This window comes from Podarcis vaucheri (genome assembly GCF_965113315.1).
Source record: "Podarcis vaucheri genome assembly, chromosome: 3".
In the NCBI taxonomy this organism is placed as follows: Eukaryota; Metazoa; Chordata; class Lepidosauria; order Squamata; family Lacertidae; genus Podarcis; species Podarcis vaucheri.
The window spans coordinates 77,240,629-77,267,655 of NC_138761.1; the positions used below are offsets into that span (position 1 = coordinate 77,240,629).

General features: G+C 40.2%; 1 protein-coding gene across 4 annotated transcripts in view; it reads right to left on the reverse strand.

The window, feature by feature from the left end:
• The window catches only part of GRIK2 (glutamate ionotropic receptor kainate type subunit 2), a 462,985-nt gene that overhangs the window by 196,211 nt on the left and 239,747 nt on the right, over positions 1–27,027 (reverse strand). For all 4 annotated transcript variants that reach the window (XM_082216617.1, XM_082216616.1, XM_082216618.1 and 1 more), the window contains exons 8-9: positions 2,576–2,719; positions 1,456–1,563 (exon numbers count right to left, since the gene is read on the reverse strand). In XM_082216617.1, the coding sequence (XP_082072743.1) occupies positions 1,456–1,563; positions 2,576–2,719 (252 nt within the window). The remainder of the gene's footprint in view (positions 1–1,455; positions 1,564–2,575; positions 2,720–27,027) is intronic.

A 27,027-nucleotide genomic window follows, 5' to 3' on the forward strand; every position in this document is an offset into this window, starting at 1 on the left:
ATGTGCTAGCTCAAATCTTAACAGCCTCCAACATTTCATAGATGAAAAACATTCCTGAACATAGGTGGTGAGACTAGGAATAGACAGTGGCAGAAACAATGGCAGAGTATTGGACAAAGGTAGAGTGAGTTAAATGTATATCACAAAGAAAAAGCAGGAACTAAAAGTACAAGGAAGCAAATAATTCTAGATTACAACAGTATACAGCAGGTTTCCTCAACCTCGGCCCTCCAGATGTTTTGAGACTACAATTCCCATCATCCCTGACCACTGGTCCTGCTAGCTAGGGATCATGGGAGTAGTAGGCCAAAAACATCTGGAGGGCCGAGGTTGAGGAAGCCTGGTATAGAGGCAAGCTTCATGCTACATAGCGGGGCATGTTGAACATCTATGTACTATATAAAGACCATCTTGTCTGGGGGACTTACTCCCTGCCCTGCAGGCCTCTTTCTCCTTCTCCTTACCATCTGTGAATATGTAGTACAGATCACATTCTATCATTCTTCTACACAACATGGAGAATATAAGCCAATAGCTATCACCAGGAATGAGTACTGATGTAGAAAGTGAAAGAATTACACAGTCATCCAAACAGCATATTATTGGCGAGAAGACACCAGGCAAAGGCCATTACCGTTTCTAAATGAAACATGTGCCTTTGTTTTTTAAGATCAAATCCCCATCTCTTCTTGCTTGAAGTGGTTCTTTGTTCAAACACACGGCACACACACAGAGTATGGCTTGTTGCTTGATTTATGGCATATGCTGCCTTAGGTGCAAAGAGCTATTACAGGGACTCGTCAGAGATTTCAGTGTGCCCAATGGATTTTTAAAAAATCTTTATGGGTGATATCCAATTTACATTACATGCCCATTGAGTTCCATGGATCTCCTCTGAGTATCACTAATCTTGACTATCACCCTAAAATTCTGAACAGAAGTTTATCATACTTTATCACATGCTGCTTTTGTAACTCTCATCAGTTTCAAAAGAGGTTCGCCAGGTGACCAAGAGAGCTATTCTCATTAACCACATTAAAGGTTTCCTTGGGTATGTGAAAAAAGTAACAGAATACTTTGGATCCAAGTCTATATTATGGCGCCAGGCAGCAAACAAACCAAGCAGACCAATAATAACAACACCCTACTTTGCATCTGGGCATCAGTCATAGCGGTTGTATTAAACTAAGTTATACTCAGAGTAGACCCATTGAAATTAATGAAGCTAAGTTAGTCATATCTATTCATTTCAATGGCTCTATTCTGAGTAGAACATTACAACCCCATAGAAGTAAATGATTTTTGTTATGTTCTTTATTAAAGCTAAGTCCAATATTCTGTCACACACAATGTAGTTCAAACTTAGCTCAAATTGATTCTACCACTAAGTATAAATGGACAAGAGTAGTATTTTGAAATGATATATCAGTTATAAGTAAATCGTATCTTAAGTACCTTTTCAAGGCCTTCCTCCTTCAAGCTAATTACATCTAAGTCAAAATCTGTCCTTAAGCCATTGGTTTTGTTGAAGGTTATCCTGCCAGTGAGGCCTTCCCAGTGAGCCTATGAAAACAGAAAAATAATAATAAATGTCATATGTAAGCAGTAAGAGAGAGTGAAGGAATGAATGAATAAATTAATATCTGCCAAAATGGAAATATTAATTATTCATTAAGTTTAAATGATTTTCCTTCTGGCCAGAGGGTTTTTTAAAGCATATTTCTTGGATTCCCAGCATTCTTTTGATAATTAAACAAACTTTTCCTTAATCTCTGCATACAATTTCTTAATTGCCTTCCTTTTCCACACACACAAAATTCATCTTGCTAGGTTGATAAAAGGCTGACATTTAATTTTTTAAAAATTTTCTCTTTAGTGGGTACAGATTTTTGTTTCACCTTTGCTATTTTGCAAGCTGCAGCCAATATGTATCTCCCAGAGATTGCTGGACTATAACTCCCATCATCTCTAACCTTCTGGCCTTGCTGGCTATGGCTGATGGGAGCTGTAGTCCAAGAACACCTGCAGCGCACCATGTTGTCTATCCTGACACTGACAATTCCACAATGCTATTTGCTAAGAAATCAAGAGCATTTATCTTTACATTATCCAAATATGTTCTTTTTACACAATTAAAATAAAAAAGACTTATTAAGTATAACATGAGAAGAAACTAATAGGTTCATAAAATGTGAATGTCACTAAAGTATAACAAATCCTTTGGTAAAGCAGAGAGCATACTATGGACATATCTGATATAGTGAAAAGGATTTCACAAAATCTGGCATGAAAGGAGTGTAGGCCAGCCTAAAAATACAGCACATAGTTCTTATATTTTCAATTGTTATGATCATTTACCCAACAGAACAGAGGATGTTGCCTAGCAAAATGATTCATTTTATTTGTTTATTATTCAGATCATTGTACCTCTTCCCCACGTTAAACATTTCAGTGCATATTGTTAGCAAAAGGTGTATTTGACTAGAATTTCAAAGCCAAAGGACCTTCAGGTCTGAACTTTCGCAGAGGGAAGACAGGGGGAGGCAAGATAAGTCACATTTGGTTAGTGAGGTACCTCTTTAATGAGATTCATGAAGCGGGTCCCAAAGCGCCATGGTTTGTGCCGATTACACTGCAACGAACTGACAGTCATCTGTGGGAACTGCTGGACAGCCACCGACACCACATGAACGGCATCATACATCAAAGCTGCATCCGTCTGCAATGAGAGCACAAACACCACTGTGAAAATAGTCCAGCTTGTCAACAGACAAGGAAAGAGGAAAACACAAATTCTCCCACCTCTGTTTTGAGGCAACAACAACAACAAGAGCTTATTGAACAAAAGCTGCATACACATCATATACTGAGAGCACCTTTAAAACATGTCCCCCTTCCCCAGGGAAAAAGAGCACTGGGAACGATAGTTTGTTAAGAGCGCTGGCAATTGTAGCTCTGTGAGGGGCAAATTACAACACACATACCGTTCTCTGTTACTGTGTAAAAGAACAGGTTTTTTTTTTAAAAAAAATGCTCAGGACAGAATTGAACAATGCTTTATTCAACTACTTTCATCACCCAAAGTTGACATAATCAATTTCTCCTCTAAATTACAACACAAAGTATCCATATTTATTTCAGCCTACCACTTCCCAAATAAAAGAGTGTGCATATATAAAGTCCCAAGTTAGTACAGTGGTACCTTGGGTTACAGACGATTCAGGTTACAGACGTTTTGGGTTACAGACTCTGCTAACCCGGAAGTAGTACCTCGAGTTAAGAACTTTACCTCAGGATGAGAACAGAAATCGCACGGTGGTGGCACAGCGGCAGCAGGAGGCCCCATTAGCTAAAGTGGTACCTCAGGTTAAGAACTGTTTCAGGTTAAAAACGGACCTCCAGAACGAATTAAGTTCTTAACCCGAGGTACCACTGTATAGTAGAGCAAACGTTTCTGCTGCACACACGTTATTATAATGTAATAAGGCATGCATTTTTCGACAGCCAGTCTGGCAGTGTAATATGCCCATTGCCTCATGCTAGAAAAGCTCAAAATGTTGATCCGGTGGGCCCTACACATCTGAAGCAATACGTGTACATAAACGTTAGGAGTGTGCACAACACCACAAGGAATCATCCCTGCCTACTTTCATGCATCTTCTGAAAACTGTCCTGTTTAGACAGGCCTTCACAATAATGAACTAGTATCTATGGAAGTTTTTAATTATTGCTTCTTTCTTTAGTGTTTTGTGGGCAATGGTTGGAAAACTGCAGACATGAGAGAGGTACCACTGAACAAGAAGACAACAACAAGTGAGTAGAGGGGCTTTTGTGCTAGCCAACTTTAAAGTTGATTAGGGGAGGAAGAACTAAAGAGGTTTTATTTTAAGGATAAATTGTTATTTTTTCTCCCTGATTAAAAGCTTATGACTGGTCACCATTAAGTGTTCCCTCCCCTCTCTTCCCAACACTCTCCCCCCATCAGTCCACTCTAAAGTTATAGCATTATGGAAATCTTAAAGCCATTATTTCTCCTTTCAGCAGACAGTTGTCTGCAGCATTTTAAAGCATTTTAAAACATGTCTAAAGATTGCCTGCTAAAGATTCAAGCTGTCTTGCAGAGGTCTTGCTGTGCCTCTGACAAGCCCAAAATAGCTCCAGAGCACCTCAGTTCACCTCGGGAGTCATCCAAATCCCAAGTGTATCCCTAATAAACAAATATTCACATGCACAAATTGTTTGTGAATACTCCGGGGTATACACTGTAAAAAGAATGAACTATACTTATAAGAAACCTTTTACTTCAACAGATGACAGGAAGCCTCTATCCATACGATGTTTTAAACTGTTCTTAATAACATTTTCACCTGCCCTGGGACCTTGGGGTGAAGGGCAGGAAATAAATAAGCAAACAAACAAACAAACAAATAAATAAATAAATAAATGATAGGGTTGGGTTAATATTCCAAAAAATATATACAGTATGTTGAAGTGTTTAATGGATTTCTGAGTTTGGGTGTGGGAGAAGAACTATTTTTTCCCTACAGGACACAACTCATATGGGATTTACTCCCACAAGATGCTGTGATGGCGACCAATTTGGACGGTTTTAAAAGAAAGATTATACAAATTAAAGCTACCATTGATGGAGACAGTATGCCTCTGAATACCAGTTTCAGGAAAATCCCATGAGGAGAGTGCTGTTGTACTCAGGTCCTGTTTGTGAGCTTCTATTAGACCGGCCAGCTGGGAAGGCACTGCCCATTTAGTGGGGCCTCTGATTGGCCTATTTGAAGCTGGTATTTTGGTGGGGGATCCCCACTCCTTGATTCTGCTGGCGGGGTAGTTTCCGTAATGACTGGCAAGACATGTGGGCCCTAGCTGCCAGGGGGATGGCGAACAGAGGTCCTCAACCATCACCCACCAGAGAAGAAGCAAGCAAGCACTGTGAGCTTCCAATAGGCATCCGAGAACAGAATGCTGGACAAGATGAGCTGTTGTCCTTATATAGGAGAGCTCTTCTTGTGTTCTTATAAGAAGGCAGCTTTGCAGAGTAGGTGAGAAGATATGAACTCCAAACCAGTTGTTCGGAAAACGGGCTTGTTGTGCCGCCTCATGGACAAACTTAGTGAGCTGTGAAATAAGTTCATTAACAATGTGGAGCCTAGTGATGGCTGCATTTGTCATAACGCAACACAATACAGAATGAATGTCTATAGTTCCTTTCATGCAGATGAATCCCAAACTCAGCTTACAATAAAACAAAACATAAAAATGCAAAAGTGCTCTCTATTGTTATAGACCGTAAGTTGATGCTAAAGAAAGAATTTAAGTTTGGATGTAAATGAGCTTCCTGCAGTGGCATTTCAAAACCAAAAAGGTGATAAATCTCAGGCTTGAAATAGCTTGTAGAACAGCATCACATAGTTTCTAAGGCATCTAGTGCTGTGCTCAGGTTTTAACTTCAGTCAAAACATCAGAGTTCCCAAATTGTTCTCTGACTTATAACTCAAAGTGCTTTTAAGGCTAATTTGATACCTTTGTGGGAGCCTATACATCTCCTGAAACCTAGCATGACATGTTGAAGCTGTTTTGTAGAAGTTAAGATTCTGGCAGCAGCATTTCATGCAAGTTAAAGCCTAGGCAGCACTCTTTTCCCAGAGAAGCCATAAAACAAAAAGCAGAGCATACCTGTCTGACAAAAAGGAATGTTCCAGGACCATCCCATAAATCTATATCATCACCTTATTTCTAACTACTTTCCTAAGCTGTATGTTCTAACAATTCCAGGTACCCAATAGATATGTACAGGATATGTACAGTGTATGCTAAAAGAAAATTTAGTCTAAATTCTGGGCAAGAAAATCTGAGCTCTAAAATTGGTATAGATTATGCAAATCAAACCATTGTGCTTTTAATCTATTATTATTATTATTAGGCTTGTTAGTAATGGGAAAGAACAATGAAGTACACTGAAATATTGAGCAGAAATATTATTCATGCATACCCTCCCATGACTTCGCTTTTTAAATCTTCTTAACCATAAGGACTACAAAACTGATTCTTTAAATCAAAGTAAGATTCTCAGAATTTTGTGGCTAATACTACATTCCATACCCAATTAGAATTGAAGAATACTCATATTCCTACTAATTGTCTGAAGAGCTATAGCAAAGCTACTACCTAATGTTCATTTTATTCTCGTGATCACACCAGAAGTCATCACACTGTCCTTGACTCCTCTTGATTCCAAAAGATTTGACTCAATTTTTTGTTCTAAATAGCCCACAATTAATAAATAACTATTTGAGATTTTAAGGAGAACAAAGAATTGCACCTTTTTGGAGAATGATAAAGGCCAGAAATAAATGAAATTATGCAAAATGAAAGTCCTGGAACTGTAACAATTGCACAAGAAGTCTCCAGAAAACCAGAGTGTTGACAAGTTCTCATCACATCTTTCAACTGTTTAATGAAAAAGAAACAAAAGAAACAACAATATTCAGCACAACTTATATGTTTATTCTGAAACAGAAATAAAACGCCACCAACTAAAGTCAAATTGCATTAAACCAAAAGTCTAATTCACAATTCAACTAAACATTGTATCTGTTTTCAAAAAAAAGCTAATAAAATTAGGCACAGAAATGGAAATGAATTTAGCAAGAAAGAGGTTTCTGTGTTTTGTGTTTCTTCCTTTGTTTCTTTGTTTTGTAGATACTGAATTAAATGTAGAACATGGATTGCTATCCCATTCAAATTGTTTAAAAGCAAAAAGACTGATGTTATGGTAGAGAAACTGAAGTGCTGCCACATTTGATAGGCTCCCAAGCAAGATGACTTCCATTCCTCCCTGCTGCTGTTCAACTCTTCTTTATTTCCTTTTAAAAACAAATATCGATAGTAGTGCTCGTTTCCTTCTTTCCTGATTGGCTAGAGAAGCGTACAAGCCTGGACCACAATATTGCACTGCAGAGTTCATCAGCTGACTCCATCCCCTAGGCCCTAGCCGCCTGCACTTTAATTTAAATAAATTCTACTTCAGGGCAAGTGTGGCACTCAGTGGCTCAGCCAATCAGACACCAATTTCGGAGAAGCAGTACCAGACAGGGTGCTTGAATAGCAAAGCGGCTGGCCAAGAGCTTAGTCTAGCCCAGTGGATCCCAAAGTGGGTGTTACTGCTCTATGGGGCTGGTGAGATTAATTTAGGGGGCACTAAGAAGCAAGGGATGCGGGTGGCGCTGTGGGTAAAACCTCAGCGCCTAGGGCTTGCCGATCGCATGGTCGGCAGTTCGAATCCCCGCGACGGGGCGAGCTCCTGTCTTTCGGTCCCAGCTCCTGCCCACCTAGCAGTTCGAAAGCACCCCTAAGTGCAAGTAGATAAATAGGTACCGCTTTCTAGCGGGAAGGTAAACGGCGTTTCCGTGTGCTGCGCTGGTGCAGGCTCGCCAGAGCAGCGATGTCACACTGGCCACGTGACCCGGAAGTGTCTCCGGACAGCGCTGGCCCCCGGCCTCTTAAGTGAGATGGGCGCACAACCCTAGAGTCGGACACGACTGGCCCGCACGGGCAGGGGTACCTTTACCTTTACCTTTAAGAAGCAAGGAGGTGGCAGGGGGCAGGCTTTGAGAAGCTGGCATCAGTGGATCAAGTTCATCGATTTTGTTGAATCAATTAAACTATATAGTTTTAACTGGATTTTAAACAAATGTGGAATTAATTGTTGCTGTTTTGAATTTTATTGTGTTATTATCTTCCTTAGTGGGTCATTCAAACTGCTGTTTTGAACAATGCATTTCTTGAGTAGGGTAGAGAGCACTGAGGATGAATTTATGGAACGAATGGATGCTGGGCTGAAAAGGTTTGGGAACCACTGGTCCAACCCAATCATTTCTGGGGGCCTCATTGGTTCTCTCCCCTCTTAAAAAAGTGACATCTGATTATATTACTTTGCTGCCACTCTCACCAGAAAAGAGCCGGTTTCAAAACCAGACCCTGTATTTTAAAGCCTCATCCAGGCATTATTACTTTCCCACATTAGCTAAATAACTCTGCAGTTGATTCCTTGCGTTTCCAGAGATGTGAAGTGTCAATGCTGTTAAATATGCTGGAAATGTATACTGGGTTTTGAGATTTCTATTGAAAATATCCAAAAAATCTGTGCATGACATTAATTTAGGATGAACACTTCTTTCAAGCTAAAATCTTTTCTTCTTTTAATACTTCAAAAGAAATGCTATTCATCAGAGAGAAAATCCTACTTTAGCTCTCACCATCACAAATCCCAGATTCTTTCAAACCGTAATCTATAAATTCTGTGTTACTGAATTATCAATATAGAAAAACAGTCCATTGTTCAGGCAAGAGATGATTAAGAAATAGCTGGAATGCAGGTTCAAAAAACCCCTATCAGTTTTCAATTAAAATGTGAATAGGCAAATGTGATTATTTTAGTTAATTAATATTTTCATTAATCAAACTCTCCTGAGACGTATGGTCATGAGTATAAAAAATGGTCCCATGGCCTATTTATAGCCATCAGGGTAATAATTTAACAGAGCTTGTGGTTAAACTCTTCTGTCAATGGGATAGATGACTTCAATAATTTAGGTTCTCCTTAGCATTTATGTTTATTAATCCAATATTGATTCCCAAGAATCAAGCCATTCTGGTACTGATAATCTGCACAACAAAGCAGATTATTCATTTGCACGCAAAAAGATTTTGGAAGGTTTGGGATATTCAGCACAACTGAAAGGGATGAATCTTGCCCTCTCCTGATTCCAAGATCAAGAAGTAAGTGAGGAGCAGATCAACTAAACATCTCCCTCAACACTTAAAGCAGGAGTGGGAAATAGGGTGCCTTCCTCATACTGTTGAATCACAACTCCCATCAGTCCTAGCCCGTACAGCCAAATGTCAGGGTTTAAAGGAGCATATTGAGGATGATGGCTTCATGTATAAATAATCCCTAGAAAGCATGATTGTATCTTCTTATTGTAAGATATATATATTTAAAGATATATATATATAAACGGTGGCCTTGCTGGAAACTAAAAATGTTGATATAACAAAAAGATTGCAATTCCTTTCATTGGTAGTTGGCAAATAAAGTAATTTGGGATATATATAATCTGGAGTAGGGGAATTCAGAGAAACATCAGCTGAAGAGGATGAGAGGAGCTCTCAGCCTCTGTCTGGTGACCTGGGTGACCTACCTGGCAGAAGGTGCTGAAAGTAAAAAACAACAACCCCAAAATCAAGCAGAGGCACAGTCTGTTCATTATTATGGTATTTTTATTGCAAGGGACAGAGAGAGGGACACTTGGAAGATTTTCTGCCTCACATACCAAAATAATTTGATATACTCAAACTTGGAGAGGGGGGAGATAATTTGCTCCTATGCCTGCAGCAGCAAAATATATTGTGCTAAATCTAAATTTACAGAGATAAATCTATAAATATGTTAACATACACTGACTTTGTGTAATTGGCATGAACACTCCATTTATTTATTCTGCATTCATCTAAGACTGGTTCTATCTAGCACTATAGTCTTTTTATAGTACTATTTATAGTAGTATCTAATACTATAGTCTGAGCCCAAATGGTTGGCCTGAAAATGAGTCAAGGGCACTCCCATATAATCAGGAAATAGTTTGGTTGTTTCAGTGTCAATCTAGTTTTGGAAATAAAGGGCAACAACAGCATAAAGCAGAATACTTTTCTGCTTCAGATTAAAATCCAAGTTCAAGAGCAGTTTAATTATCCAACACTGCAGTGATTCAGTCTCATCACAAGTAGACAACATATTAAAAGCAACAACTCAAAAAAGTACCAAAAACATAATAACCCATGATTGCAATATGTTATGACACTGAGGAAGAGGAAATAGTTGTGTGAATCCACTTCTATATTCTTTGATAAGAACCACTGACATTAGTATCCTCAAGAATATGAATGAAGCATTTTAATCATGACTTAACCGACAGGCTGACAGTTTAGCAGGAAATGATGTGTTAAAGAATGAAGTAGGAATGTATAGATGCAGCAAACTTGGAACAAAGTACAGTGGTATCTCGGGTTAAGAACTTAATTCGTTCTGGAGGTCTGTTCTTAACCTGAAGCACCAGTTTAGCTAATGGGGCCTCCCACTGCCACCACGCTGCCGCTGCACAATTTCTGTTCTCATCCTGAAGCAAAGTTCTTAACCGGAGGTGATATTTCTGGATTAGCAGAGTCTGTAACCTGAACTGGATGTAACCTGAAGCGTATGTAAAGATTAAAAGCTAAACACTGTTGAATGGAAAAGGCATAGTTAACACAAGGCTGGTTTGGGTGGGGAATATGCCCTATATCACATAGTAGCAGCTTACATAAGGTCTCCTTTCACCACCCAATTTTTGGCGATTTCCCATTCCCAACTGGAAATAATCCATTATTAATAAGATATCAGGAAGATTATTAATAACTAACAGTGCCGGATCAGTGCCCCCCCTTCAAATATTGCAAGGTTGGTTTAGCTCAAAGGCTTAATGGCAGAGACAGACTTAGACCTGATGCCTGCAAGGAATCCAGTGTTGGGACCTGGCAGACCTCTTTGTGGAAGACATTCCAGAGAGTTAGCTATTCTTTGTGAAGAAATGCAGCTTCTTTAATTGTTCATGCCTTCTTTACTGAGCTCCTCTACTCAGCAATTCAAGGTAGGCTAAAAGCTGACACCATTCATCTAATTGCTCCATCCTGCTTTCTTTAGAGAGGCCAGGGCCATTAATTTTCTCCCTACCCCACTAGCTATACTGTAACAAAAGGGGGAAGGAAACAAATATCATGAACAGACTGTTAAACATGTGAGGGAGAGCTGATCATGACAATCAAGTGAGGGGAAGAGCCTAGCTCAGGCTTCCTCAACCTCGGCCCTCCAGATGCTTTTTGTCCTACAACTCCCATGATCCCTAGCTAGCAGGATCAGTGGTCAGGGATGATGGGAATTGTAGTCTCAAAACATCTGGAGGGCCGAGGTTGAGGAAGCTCGGGAGAAACCATAGATAAAATTAACTATGGAGGAGATGCTGTTCTGCATGTATATGATCCCCTTGTGACATGGAACCCTGGGCGCTCAGGGAACCACAGTGATGGTGACACAACGTTGGTGATTGGGGTTAGTGAGTATGGAAGGACTCCACCTCTCACAAGATTGTCAATTGTGTGAGGGAGAATAGCTGAATAGGGCTACATACAGTGGTACCTTGGTTTACAACCATAATCTGTTCCGGAGGTCCGTTTGTAAACCAAAACTGGTTGTAATCAAAGGCACGCTTTTGCCAATGGGGCCTCCCAAAAAAAATTGTTCGTAATTAAAAAAATGGATTGTAATCCAAAAAAAGTTCGCAAACCGGGACATACACTTCCAGGTTTGACGTGTTTGTAATCCAAAACGAATGCAAACCAGACTGTTTGCAAACCAAGGTACCACTGTACATTCTTTTTTTTGGTCCAAAGACCGACAAAAACATTTTCAAAAGCACAATAAAACAGAAATACAGGAAAAGGATTCCACTATGTTTTATCCAGAGCCAATTATGTAGAGTGGTGCATCAGGACACCTGGTGTGGAGAATAGGGCTATTCTCTAGGTATCAACTGATATAGGCCAACCTAAAGCAGCAGTGAGAACCTGTGTCTCTCCAGTTGTGGTTGCACTCCAACCTCCATCAACCCTAATCAGCATGACCAGTGATCTGGGATGGTGGGAACTGAAGTCAAACAACATCTGGAGCGCCAAAACTTCTCCAGCCCTGCTGTACAGTTCTAGCCCTGCCTCCAGTGGTTTCATAGCAATATTGCACTTGTTTCTGTTATAGACCACTCACTCACCTCTAGCCAGAACCAGTAATAAAGGGGGTTTCCTTACATTTTGGAAGTAAACACTTTCCAAAACAAGGGTATTCCTGCCTGTAGCTCTTAGGACACCAACCTCAAGACTCTTATTTCTATGCAAATGTCTACTAGTAGTGGTTTCCAAGGTAACTGTGGGGAAAACAGCAAGAGAATTTTTCCACAGAGAAGAGGAGAAAATAGACCACCAATTATTTTTAAGTGATTGATCGTCTAATTTCTCTAACTCTCTAAGCAGGGGGAAACTGCATTTTAGGTACAAAATAATTTGGATTTTAACACTTAAATTTCACCAGTTGTGAATGACCACAACTGACCTAATGAAATAGAAAATGGTAACGTATTTTGGTCTGCCTTCTCACTATTCGGTATTTCTAGATTGCCTGAAATGGAATCACCCCATTCCAGCTAGCTATTTCACACACACCATTGACACAGCCAGCCAGTTCAGAACATCTCATTCTGATACTTTTATCACCTTAAGACCTTTTGCAACACTGAATATCAGTCGCAATTAAAAAATAAAATATTAAGTTGACCTACTTGTATGGTTCCGAGCCCAATTCAAAGTGCCAATTTTGACTTACAAAGCATTAAATGACTTAGCCCTAAATATTGGGAGGTACGCCTCACTCTATACAACCTGCCTAGGCTTTAAGGTCAGCAGGAGAGGACCTTTTCCTCATCCCCACATCAGGTAAAGTACACAGTGTGATGATGCAGGAAATGGCCTTCTCAGTGGTAGCATCCCATCTTTGGCACTGAAGTTGCTTCCTTTCAGCGCTGGCTGAAATGCATCTCTTTACTCAGACATTTGGAGGGGGATGATGTACTGAAGCTAGCGGCTTTTGGATTTATCACACTGTCTCATTATGAGTACTTAGTCATTTCCACCTCCTTCATCTTAAGCTCCAGCTCCTTTCCAATTTACTCCTCATTTTGGAGCAGGCTGCATTGCTGTTTGTTTGTTTTTTTACTTCATTTAAGAAGAAGAAGAAGAAGAAGAAGAAGAAGAAGAAGAAGAAGAAGAAGAGTTTGGATTTGATATCCCGCCTTTCACTCCCTTTAAGGAGTCTCAAAGTGGCTAACATTCTACTTTCCCTTCCTCCCCCACAACAAACACTCTGTGAGGTGAGTGGGGCTGAGAGACTTTAAAGAAGTGTGACTAGCCCAAGATCACCCAGCAGCTGCATGTGGAGGAGCAGAGACGCGAACCCGGTTCCCCAGATTACGAGACTACCGCTCTTAACCACTACACCACACTGGCTCTCTTAAACCTTAAATTAAGCTTGCTGTTATTGATAGTAATTTTTTGTAGCTTTATTTTTAGATCCTACTATGATTTATGAGGAAATGTTTCAATCTGGTTGTGCACTTTATGATTTATAAAATTTATTTTGTTATGTTTATAATCATGTAAATGTTTTCATGTTGTAAGCTGCTTTGAGCATGGTTTTAAATATGGAAAGGCAATCTATCAAATAAAATGATGATGATGATGATGATGATGATGATGATATGGAAGCTTCCATTCTGGAGTGTTTTACAGAGGGCTAATGTTAATCTTCTAAAGCACTGCAAACGAAGTTTCAAAAAAAATGGTGTTTGGCTTCGAATTGGGGTGAGGGAGGAGGATCATTGTGTGGCCTACCACTTTTCACATCCCAGACAATATCCAAAAAGAACTAAGATGTGATCTGTGATATCTACGCTGCTAAAGTTCATCCTTGATGTCACAGAATGCATAATAGTTATGCATTTATTGTTCTAAAGTATTAGCAAAAAAAAGAGCACAATTTTAAATGTTATGATGATAGCCTCCTTGCCCCCAATACAAACAATAAGTGAGTTTCCAATTGTCTTTTTCACAGCCACAGACTGCTTCTGTTTACATAATCACTTTAAGTAGGAATAGGGAACTTGAAGGGCAGAGAAAAATCTGACAACACACAGCAGTTATTTCAGGTGGGCCACCCACGTTTCAAGGGTCCTTGTTATTAAAGCTGTCTGTTATTTACCTTGAAAGGTGTCCTGTTTGTTCCGAAAACAGTATCAAGCTGACATTAAAATTATAGGATATGAACTAAGGGGATCGATCTGTCAAAGATAGGCTGATGCATATAAAGTCACTATGAAATCTATTTATAAATGTTGGCATTTTCTTGGCTCTGACAGTTAATACTGCTGTTCAGAAAACAATATTTTAAGAGTCAAATCCTGATGCTGTTTGTAGCAGCTTGGGTAGTTTTCCTTGGGTAGTTTTCCTTGCATACTCCCTGCAGAACAGAACTGGTGCAGTTGCTACCCTTTCACATTTTATTTATGTATCACATCTGTACGCTATTTAGTCACGAATCAGTCATTTTTTTCATGCTGTTATATACAATCTGTTACTTCCTATCTGCAGCTCAAAGCTTTAAAAGTGTACCTGCTGTATCCAATGTTAGCTATCTGATAAAGCAGCAACAGTTAACTCTAGTATCGAGATATTGCAGTCTTCTTTAATTGGTAGGAGGAATTGCTCGTCCCTTTATCACATCCACTGAAACACTCTTGTTCAGCAACAATGGTGTAACGTGTCTACTGAAGTACTGTAGTATACCCGGCGCTGTACTACACAACTGCTAGTGTAAAACAAAGCGACACAGCTCTGCTAGCCCCATAATGCACAAAGCATGGGAAATAAACAAGATGAGCTTGAGCTCTTGGTACAGCAAACTAAATATGACATAATAGGCATCACTGAAACCTGGTGGGATAAGTCCCACGATTGGAATGTAATAATGGGGGGATACAATCTATTTCAGAGAAACAGACCAGACAAGAAAGGAGGAGGAGTGGCGTTATATGTCAGGGATGTGTATACCTGTGAAGAGATCCAAGATTTAGATCCTCAAAGCCAAAGTGAGAGCATTTGGGTCAAAATTAAGGGAGAGAAGAATAACAGAGACCTCATTGTGGGAGTTTACTATAGATCCCCAAGCCAAACGGAGGACATAGATGATGCCTTCCTGGAACAGATGGCCAAGCATGCAAAAGGAAGGGAGATAGTAGTAATGGGGGACTTCAATTACCCGGACATTTGTTGGACGTCAAACTCAGCCAAGAGCTTAAGGTCAAACAGATTCCTCACTGGCCTTGCAGACAACTTCATTGTCCAGAAAGTGGGAGAAGCAACAAGAGGAACAGCCATTTTAGATCTGGTCCTAACCAATGTTGATGACCTGGTTAGTGGGGTAGAAGTGGAAGGATCATTAGGTGCGAGTGATCATGCTCTTCTGAAGTTTACTATACAGCGGAAAGGAGCAGCCAAGCATACTAGGACTCAATTTCTTGACTTTAAGAAAGCCGACTTCATAAAACTTAGGGAAGTGCTGGGTGAGATCCCATGGACAACAATACTAAAAGGAAAGGGAGTGGTAGTTTGTTAAGAGGGAGATACTAAAAGCACAACGTCAGGCAATACCAATGAGACGGAAACATGGAAGGTGCCTAAAGAAGCCAGGGTGGCTATCTAAAGAACTTTTAACTGAATTAAGATTAAAAAAGGATGTGTACAAAAAATGGAAAAGGGGGGAAACCACCAAAGAGGAATTCAAACAAATAGCCAGCACGTGTAGACACAAAGTCAGAAAAGCTAAAGCACAGAATGAACTCAGGCTTGCTAGAGAGGTTAAAAGCAACAAAAAAGGCTTTTATGGGTATGTTCGTAGCAAAAGGAAGAACAAAGAAACAATGGGGTCACTCAGAGGAGAAGATGGTGAAATGCAAACAGGGGACACAGAAAGGGCTGAACTCCTCAATGCCTTCTTTGCCTCAGTCTTCTCCGATAAAGAAAACAATGCCCGACCTGAAGAATTTGGAGCAAATGATTCAGCAAAGGAAACACAGCCCAGAATAACTAAGGAGATAGTACAAGAATATTTGGCTAGTTTAGATGTATTCAAGTCTCCAGGGCCAGATGAACTGCATCCAAGAGTATTAAAAGAACTGGCAGATGTGATCTCAGAACCACTGGCAGTCATCTTTGAGAATTCCTGGAGAACAGGCGAAGTCCCGGCAGACTGGAGGAGGGCAAATGTGGTCCCTATTTTCAAAAAGGGGAAAAGAGAGGACCCAAATAATTACCGCCCAGTCAGTCTGACATCAATAGCAGGGAAGATTCTGGAGCAGATCATTAAGCAAACAGTCTGTGAGCACCTAGAAAGGAATGCTGTGATCACCAATAGTCAGCATGGATTTCTGAAAAATAAGTCATGTCAGACTAACCTGATCTCGTTTTTTGACAGAATTACAAGCCTGGTAGATGAAGGGAACGCAGTGGATGTAGCCTACCTTGATTTCAGCAAGGCATTTGACAAGGTGCCCCATGATATTCTTGTAAAGAAGCTGGTAAAATGCGGTCTTGACTATGCTACCACTCAGTGGATTTGTAACTGGCTGACTGACCGAACCCAAAGGGTGCTCATCAATGGTTCCTCTTCATCCTGGAGAAGAGTGACTAGTGGGGTGCCACAGGGTTCTGTCTTGGGCCCGGTCTTATTCAACATCTTTATCAACGACTTGGATGATGGACTCAAGGGCATCCTGATCAAATTTGCAGATGACACCAAACTGGGAGGGGTGGCTAACACCCCAGAGGACAGGATCACACTTCAAAACGACCTTGACAGATTAGAGAACTGGGCAAAAATAAACAAGATGAATTTTAACAGGGAGAAATGTAAAGTATTGCACTTGGGCAAAAAAAATGAGAGGCACAAATACAAGATGGGTGACACCTGGCTTGAGAGCAGTACATGTGAAAAGGATCTAGGAGTCTTGGTTGACCACAAACTTGACATGAGCCAACAGTGTGACGCGGCAGCTAAAAAAGCCAATGCTATTCTGGGCTGCATCAATAGGAGTATAGCATCTAGATCAAGGGAAGTAATAGTGCCACTGTATTCTGCTCTGGTCAGACCTCACCTGGAGTACTGTGTCCAGTTCTGGGCACCACAGTTCACGAAGGACACTGACAAACTGGAAAGTGTCCAGAGGAGGGCAACCAAAATGGTCAAAGGCCTGGAAACGATGCCTTATGAGGAACGGCTAAGGGAGCTGGGCATGTTTAGCCTGGAGAAGAGGAGGTTAAGGGGTGATATGATAGCCATGTTCAAATATATAAAAGGATGTCACATAGAGGAGGGAGAAAGGTTGTTTTCTGCTGCTCCAGAGAAGCGGACACGGAGCAATGGATCCAAACTACAAGAAAGAAGATTCCACCTAAACATTAGGAAAAACTTCCTGACAGTGAGAGCTGTTCGACAGTGGAATTTGCTGCCAAGGAGTGTGGTGGAGTCTCCTACTTTGGAGGTCTTTAAGCAGAGGCTTGACAACCATATGTCAGGAGTGCTCTGATGGTGTTTCCTGCTTGGCAGGGGGTTGGACTCGATGGCCCTTGTGGTCTCTTCCAACTCTATGATTCTATGATTCTATGAAGTCTATTAAAGCAAGAAAATGCTCCTTGTTAGCTGTGTCTTACAGAGCAGCACTAACCAGCCCCAGCACTACCCCAGTTGAAAAGAGTGCTAAAAACTCATGCAGAGAGAGAGAGAGAGAGAATATGAAATTACTGTATTTTTTGCTCTAGAAGACTCACTTTTTCCCTCCTAAAAGTAAGGGGAAATGTGTGTGCGTCTTATAAAGCGAATGCAGGCTGCGCAGCTATCCCAGAAGCCAGAACAGCAAGAGGGATCGCTGCTTTCGCTGCGCAACGATCCCTCTTGCTGTTCTGGCTTCTGGGATTCAGAATATTTTTGTTCTTGTTTTCCTCCTCCAAAAACTTGTGGTCTGGTGCGTCTTATAGAGCAAAACAGTATTTGTTCCATTCAGGGTCTTCTCAGATGTTTTGGTAGTGCATAAGAGTGGTTTTCAAATTAAGCACAGATATCTGAATGGGAATGAAAAGTGTAAAAATGACCATTACTCCCCTAATGATGTGTAGATTCTTCTGCTGCACCATGCTTAAATATCTAATTTCTAATTAAACAACAACAAAACAAGAGTGCACCCAGGAAGAAAGCATCAGGAATAACATATTTCTTTTGCTTCTGAAACACACTCTCGTTTAATAGCAATTAGGAAGAGTTGTGTGAAATTAAAAATAAAACCAGTCGAAAGAAACTAGTCGCCCTGCACCTCAGTCAGGTAATAAAATATATAGCCCCTGAAATAATTTCTCTTAATTCTCACTGCCTCAGTCCATCCCACATCCCACTTTGCTGAGTGAGATTTAATAAATCTCCTGGTCTGGGATTAAATTTTACTGTTTTATGAACTGTTAAATTGCATTGTATGCTTATTAAAGCTGGTGTTCTCTCACTTCTTGACACATTCAAAACTCCACCCTGGGGTACAATTAAACGAGCACAGATATTTTATTTTCACCACTGCAGTCCATCTCAACTGGGACCAAAACATGAGCATCAGCAAGTCATTGAACATTAAATTTTTTTTTAATGCACACTTAATTTTCTGAATATGACTGAAGTGGCAAATATAACTATTTTTAAAGTGGGGTGATTTATCACTTTAATATTAATTTTCAGCTCATGGGGTGCACTTTTAAAAATCACCTAACCCATTTGGATGCTCAAGGCAATATCATGTAGCAGGATTCTGATAAAGGCACTACTGAAATCTACAGATTTGAGGGAAGTGAATTTGGAAGTATTGATAGAAGAACTGAGAAAAATTATGCTAAGTATTTTAAGCCACATTTATTTCAGTCGGTGGGACAAGAAAATGTGTGCTTAAATTTCTACCTTAAAATCAAGGTTGCTTAGCTCTGGAAGGATAATTTAGAATTTTTACAAAAATGTAAGCGCATGATGAGATTATAATCTGGGGAAATTATAGCTGCCTTGTTCAACCTGAGCCTTTGATATCCTATAAAATAAATGCTCAGTAGGGCATGCTCCAACATATCTACAACAGACTCTGAAGTCATAGCAGAAGACATTGGGTTATTGTCAGTGTGGATATTCAAATGGACGTAAAAAATTAAATGATCATTACTCTCCTCGGGATAGATAGATTTATTTTATGCACTGTGCTTAAATAAGTTTAGGATCACTATAGCATCTGGTGAAATAGGTTGTCACCTATAAAAAATTCTGTAGCAACAAACAGTTCTGCATTGCTCATTTACCTTTAAATAAAGGCCATTCAAGTCAGAGGGGATTCCAAGTAAACATGAATACAGTTGTACCTTGGTTTTTGAGCAGTTGAGTTCTCGAACATTTTGGCTCCCGAACGTCACAACCCAGAAGTGACTGTTCCAGTTTGTAAACTATTTTTGGAAGCCAAATATCTGACAGGGCTTCTGCGGACTCCCATTGGCTGCAGGAGCTTCCTTCAGCCAATCAGAAGCCATGCTTTGGTTTCTGAACATTTAGGAAGTCGAACAGACTTCCAGAACGGATTCTGTTTGACTTCCAAGGTACGACTGTAGTTGCATGTCTCAAAGGTGGTACTGGACTCCATTTTTGCACCATGCAGCTACACTTCACCCTTCTAGATCAGGTAACAACATCTTAAAACTAGCAATAGGTGAATTTCCCTTGGCTCATTTCAGTTTCTTTGTGTGTGTTTTTAGCTGTTCTTTCCTTATCTGTTGGGGGGAGGGAGGAAAAACCCTCTAAACTATTTGGGCCTCCTCATTGGATCACAAACATGCAACCCACTTTCCCTCAGTTCCCACCCATCCCATGGATTTGCCTACCCCATCCCTTCTCCAGAACATATCTGAAAGCAAGGCAGTGTAGGCAGCAACAATGCCTTCCTCTCCCTCTCTATCTGATGGCCCTTGTCTGCCTCCCTGGCCTCAGGAGTCCTGAAGGACCAGCATTGTCAGGACACCTACTGAAGACATTTTTATTTCAAAAGCTTTTCCCAGAGGTGCTTTTCCCTTGGGGGAAAGCTTTCCCCTGTTGCTGTAGAATTCTAACTGTCAGGAAAATGGAAGCATAATTCTCCAGGGTGAGAACAAGGAAGAAAAGAAGAGCTTTACAGATCTTGCTGCTGCTATCACTGCTCCACTGTCTGTTTGGTACATTCGCACAGTGGAAAACCAGATACCACAGGGGCAGGATGCAACTAATGAGTCGTATTTGAAGAAGCCCTGAGTATGGACTTCTCCTTGTACAGTGAAGCTTTCCCCCCCTCTCTCTCCCCCCTCTGCACCCCCCCCCCCCGGAGTAGTTAGGAGCCCAGAGCAGCACACAGGAGAGGAGAGGGGTGATCATTCCACCTGTCAAACCAAAAGGCTTGTCCTGATGAAATGATTCAGAACAACACTGAATTCCTTCCGTGGGAAGCCCACTACAAGCACCTGTGTGCTACAGTTCCAGAGAAGCAAACAGCAACTTCCAGGTTGGCAGCAGTGGTGATTTGCAAACACCGATACGAGCCAATACAAGTCCAGGCAAAATTTGGGCTCACCTTGTGTTAAAATCTTGAGATTCAGGAGTCCTTTACGACTGTGCACAGACTAGCTTCAAACCATTGTCAGAAGAAGTCTAGTATGCTAACTGCTGTTCATGCTTGGACAGCTCAGTTGATTAGAGCATGATAATGCCAAGGCTACAGGTTTGAACCCCATATGGGATGGCTGCATATTCCTGCACTGCAGGGGGTTGGACTAAATGATCCTCAATGTCCCTTCCAACTCTACAATTCTATGATTCTATGTGAACTTCTACTCAACAGCACCCACAGAACTCTACACACTGAATTTTAGCATACCAGTCAAAGAAATGTGATGTGCAGATCAATGCATGCACAGAGTTCTCTGCAAAGCACAGCATCATTACGACTGTTTCTGCAAGTGACATTGGTGGTTAGACCTCAACACAAGCAGTGATCAACATGTCATGGTGACCCTTTACTCTTAAGAAACCCCAACAGTTCAGATAAATAACGATTCTGCCAGAGACTCAGGTTACATTACTTTCAAGCTAACACACTTTTCCTTTTCATATTAGAGAAAGGAATAGTTTTGATCACATTATATGTTTTATATTCTCGCAATATATATATTTTCACTATATATCTCACTAATATCGTGCGTTAAATAATCTCACATAAACCCATTGATTTCAAATGGAACACTTTATTTGACTAGAGCAAATCATCTTCAAAGTGTGTTTATAGGATCAGGTCCAGAGCTCATACACCAATGTTCTATGTAAGAGAAAGGGAGACTGAATGATAATGTTCTTTGGTTACCTTGGAAACAAGATGCACTATTAACACTGAAAGCATTCTTCCCAATCTTACCAGTCGGTTCTTAAAATAATGGTACACACTGGAATACTGTGTAGTAAAGAATAATGTTTTGGAGTATTTTAGACTTCAATTTCACAACCTTTTATAGAATATGTAATATAGTCACTAAACAGATGTGTTTTCTTCAGGGAAGAAAAAGAGGCATGTCCAAAGATCATCCATTAAAAGCAGAGTGGACAACTTCCTTTTTTAATAGCAGGTAGAGTAGTAGGGTGATAGTTTTCCCTTGACCCTCATGATAGCTGAGTCACTGCTGCATAGTGGAAAGTAGATGGGGATAGGCAGAGAAGTAGGCATAGGGCAAGCATACTGACAAGAACACCATATTGGCTCCACCAGTGCATTGCACCGCACCAACTTCCTGCTACCTTGCTCTTACTCCTCCAAGTAAGAAGCAGTGGTTTAGCTGCAGGGATTTTGGGTGAGCACCGCTCCTCCACCATTGCCACCTACCATTGCCTTTTTTCTGTTAAAGGTTGTCTTCTCTCAGTGCATGGAGATAGAACAGCTTACAATGACCCCAGGATAAATACTATCCTGCTCCAATTTTCATCATGGATACCTCAAATTAGAGTTACCAATCCTATGCAGGTCTACTCAGAAATAAACCCTGCCATTGGAATTATTCTTCTGATAGGAAATACTCTGCGGAGAGGATACCCAAAAATGGGGGGGTCAAGGAGGGTCAGTTGCAGCGGAGTGTGAAATGTCCCTATTTTTATTTGAGGAATGTTGGAGCCAAGCCCCAATTGCACGTAGAAACTCAATGTCCCAGTTTTGGAAGACCCTTGTTTTGTTATTTAGATCTTATACATGGTTGCTGTGTGCAGGACAACGGAGAAAATATTGATGATCAGTTAATTCACTTCACCTCTTTTTCTTTCATCTCATCCCTCTTTAGCTTCCATCCCTCTGGGATAAAAGCAACATTCCTGATAGCTAAATGCAATCACTATTGCTGCACTTAAGAGACCATTGTATATCATTCAGTTGTGCATGCTTTGGTCTGGGGCTGTAACCCAGTGGTAGAGCACATTTTTTTCAGGAAAAAGCTCCCAGTTTCAATCTCTTTTGTCTCCAAGTAGGGGTAGGAGACCCCATCTGAATGATTGAAAGCCACTGCTTGTCAGTGTAGACAATATTCAGCTAGATGGAGCATGGATCTGGTTCAATATAAGGCTGTTTCCCCTCCACTATATCTACAGTATAAACCAGCCATTTCCACTGTATTTCAGTTTGACCTAATATCAGTGCCCATGTGTATGTTTAACGTATTTTATTTCCTTTGAACCAAAACATATGCTGAAGTTAACTCTTTTTCATTGAAAACCCAAGAGTAGTATTGGATGATTTTTCTTCAAGACGCTGCTTTCTTTCTTGTTCCCTTCCTCCAGTTAAGGTCTTCTCTTGTAGGTGGCCACTTTCTGCCTCAAAGAAGGACCACCCACCATCATATCAGCATTTGGAATGGATACGTCCAACGTTCTGTGCACCAAGAAGTATGAAACATTTTCATTAAAAATCCCACATTTGCAAGCAAATGTTGCAACCACTTTCAGCGTTATATGTGAGGGGTGGAGATGTTGTCCGTTTTGCTTCCACAAAGAGAAAACCATGCTGGTAATGTCAAGTTTCTTGTTGTTATGCTTGGAAGCCAATTTTATTGTATTATGTTTCTTAGGTGCTTTGGAAGGCTTGAGCTGAATACCAATAAAATGTAAAAGGATTTTTTAAATGGGCATATAAAAAGCTGAGGAATTTTTCCATGCTGCACTCATATCTTATGGTACTAGTAGGGTTCAGTTTTTATTACTGAGCAGTGTATTATTTTACATTCATATTTACACATTCATGCTTGATTGCCCTGACTTCACATTGTAAGAATGGTTGAATTATACAACATAAAATAGTTATTATGTCTTGGAAATACTCCCATAACACCACTTGAATTGTATAGAAATCCATTATACCAATGACAAACCTATTAGGCATAAGCGTAATAATTTTTCCACGTTTTATAGTTAAAGACAGCTCAACAGCATGAAAAGAAACACCAGCCATTGTTCCCAAAAACATCGGTGAAGAATATGCTTCCTGAACAAATAAATAATCCTCTGTTACATTGGCCTTCAACTGGGAATCAGGAGCCACAACTGAATCACAGCTTATCCCTAAGGTGATGTGTAACAGCAGCTGCACTACTGTACAAACGTAAGGGGGAGATAAAAGAAGTGATCCCACAAATGCATATTTGGGCCTAAGGTGGGGCCTTGGTTTGAAAAAGGTGAAGGTGACTGCTATATTGTAGATGTGTTCAAGTAGACTGCATGGAGGTTTTCTTCCCGTGCCAGATCAAATTATTCCATTACCCGCATACATACATGCATAAATATTACATTCATATATTTATCAAAAGTATTAGCCCTAATTATTTTTGTTGTTGTTTACTTCTAATAGCAGTTTGACGGGATAGTTTTGGAAACTGTTATGGGGTTTGGAAGTTTAAGCAGTATTTCCTGTATGCTTAGGCTAAGTTTTCATGAGATGTTCAAGTTGAGCATGAACACACGGTATCATATGGATAATACCAGCATGTTGTTAACATTCATGACCACCATGAAAATGCTGAGACTGTCTCAATATGGCTTATGGTTACATGCGTAATTAAGACAACAAACCTTCCTTTGATACCAGAATGCAAGTGGTGATGGCTTCACCACCTGCACTCTTAGAACTCACAGATCTTTCCTGTCAGCAAGATGGTTTGGCAGTCCACTCTAAAAAGTTAATGAAACTATTGGATTTTACAGTGCTCTGAGGAAGAATACTGTCACTCGATAGCCAACAAAGCTGTTTTCTTCCTTTGTCATTGCTCCTATTCTTGACTTTGTGCCTAAAAGGTTTTGGCAGATTTAATTCCATTATAGTTACACACATGAGCATACAAGCAACATAAATGTCAATCTCTTCTGTTTACAAAGGAGGTTTTTTGAAGCAATTAAACTTTTAAGGAGACTAGGATGACGGGAGAGAGAGCTGATTGAAATGAAAGCCAAGCATCATAATTCTCCTACATTCAGACACAATATGACTGAAGATGGAAAGAAGGGTTATTATAGTAGTATATTTATGTATTTAAATGTCCAACTAAGCCCAAGCTAAAGATATGCGGCAATGAGTAATTTAAACGAAGTATCCTCTTTGATAGGCATTAAAATAATTGCGCTTAATGCTTGTGGATGTTCCCTAGAGAAGCATCAACAGTTGCCAAAGAAAGATAAACTGTTCTGAAACTCCCCTTATCTTCCAAATGCCAGTCAATCAGAATGCAACTCTTTAAGCAGACTGTAAGGGCTGTAGAGCTGTAAGTTTTCCTTCCTTTCCTAGCAAGAGTTTTGCTTCCCCATAATTACTCATCCATATTGCCCCATTTCCTTCCATTGAACTGCTTTTCCAGGCATCAAGGTCATGTGAATGCACTGTCACGTCATCTATGAGCCTTTGTTTTGCTGTTTGGACAAAGAGCTCATAATGGTGCCTGGGGAATTTATTGGCTCAAATACACTTTATTTATTATTATTAAAGATTTTCTTGGTTTACAAAAGTGCATGCCTTTTTTCAAGTTGTACAGTCTTTCTTACAGATCAGTTACGCTTTTCAACAACAAATCTTGTCCCTGCAGAGGCCAGAGGAGCAGCTCAGGTAGGCTACTTCTTCTTCTTTGGTAATCACTTGTAGCTGAGTAAGATTGTCTTCCATAAACATGGTTTTAACAATGAGTCCATAAGTGACTGTGGAGGCCAATTCTGGATCCACACGTCCTTCCACAGTGGGGACATTGGTTTCCGGATGGGAGTTGATCACAGTGTGGATTTGCCAAGCGTGCCTTCCTCTTAGCACGTTGCTCCCTTGCGTCCTGAGTTCAAGTGTCTTCAAAGCCCAGTGTTTATACTGCATTTTTTAAGATTTGCCTTGAGACAGTCTTTAAACCTCTTTTGTTGACCACCAGCATTACGTTTTCCATTTTAAAGTTTAGAATAGAATAGTTGCTTTGGAAGACGATCATCAGGCATCCACAAAACATGACCAGCTCAGGTAGGCACTGGGAGCTTGGTAGGGGGATATACGTGGCCCAGAGGAGTTAATTTGTGATTAGTGTTTCTTAACAGGGTCATTGCTAAAAGGGGGTTGAATGCCACTGTAATCTTATCACTTCAATGATACAATAATACTTCTGCTATCTTTGGGGTTCTAAACTAGCACCACAGTTCAGTCCCTAGCTAGCATTTCGAGGCAAACATTAGGAAGAATATTGGCTATGCTCCCATCAGCAGTCACACCTGGCCCCCTCCATGAAAAGGGTCACCCCGATTCAGTCATTATTGTGACATTTGCAACTTTTAAAGATATTAATCTTTTTTCAGCATTTTTAGCAAGGTCTATTAGTAAGATGATATGGATATGTTTGTTTAAAAAACAATAATGACCATACTGAATTTGATAATGATTTTACTGAAATTGTGAAGGTTAAAATCAGAAGGAAAAGTAGCGTTGGTGTGTTCCTGTATAATGCACTGGTATATCTTCCATGTGCACAGTGAATATGTATGTTTTATAATGTGTGTTACGGACAAATAAAATATTGCATTATTAATAATATATCTTTAACATTTTGCATTAAACAAATCACTCCATTAATACATTCTAGAGGAGTAGAAAAAACTGCAGCAATAAACAAAACCAGGATAAAGTAATATATGTTGATAGCTGCTATACTATCCTAAGAAGCTTTCCTTTCTGCAAAACAGTCACGACCTGGAGAGAACTGAATTGCTTCAGCCATCTCTCCAACCACAATTTTAGTTACTTTTCGAAGAATTGGATACTTTACTTGTTTTGGTTCACTGGGCTGACTTCTGACCTTGATGATTTTACTGCGTGCGGGAAATTTCACAAGTGCTTAAGAAGCCCTTTCTAGGAAAGATCATAAAACGTCTCTCACAAGCATCTCATACAAAGGAGTCCCCATTGTTACTAGTCTTTAAAAGGGATGACACTGCAATCCTAACTGGAAGCAAATCACTTTTATTTCAGTAGAATTTATTTCTAAGTGGCAGCAGCTTCCGCAGTTACAATAAAGGCAGAAAGGAAAGTTTGAGTGAGTTGCTGTATTTGAGCTTATCATTATTTATGTATATGCACACTAAAAACATAGAACATGCAGGGATTTGGTTTACAGAAAGATGGGATATGCATGTTCAAGATACAGAAACTACTTTTTAGTGCCACAGAGTCTTCTGTAACTAGGAAAAATGTGCATTATGCTAGAACCATGAAAAGCTGAGCTTCTTCTGTGCTAATTTAATGTGCAATTTAATGTAACATAAGCAGCAGGAATTAAGCCCCTCTTTAAGCCATTGAGGAAGGCACAGCGGCAGAAGGTTCCAGGTTCAGTCCTTGGCATCTCCAGGTAATTGTGGCCCTGTCTGAAAACCCTGGCCAACCAATGCCAATCAGTGTAGACTGAGCTAGATCGACCAATGGTTCAAGTCAGTACAAGACAGCTTCCTATATGTTTCCATATACTATCATCTCTCCTGTGCAAAGCATCTTCACGACTCATGCTGTCATCTTTGTGTGGACGCAAGATCACACCTGATTATCTATCCTTTTAAGAAGAAACTATATCAAGCACCCTGTAGTAAACTTCATTGTTCTGTGATTTGCTTTTCAAAGCAGTTGCTTAATTGCAGGCATTAGAGTAGAACAGAACAGACATTGGGTAGTATTCAACCACATT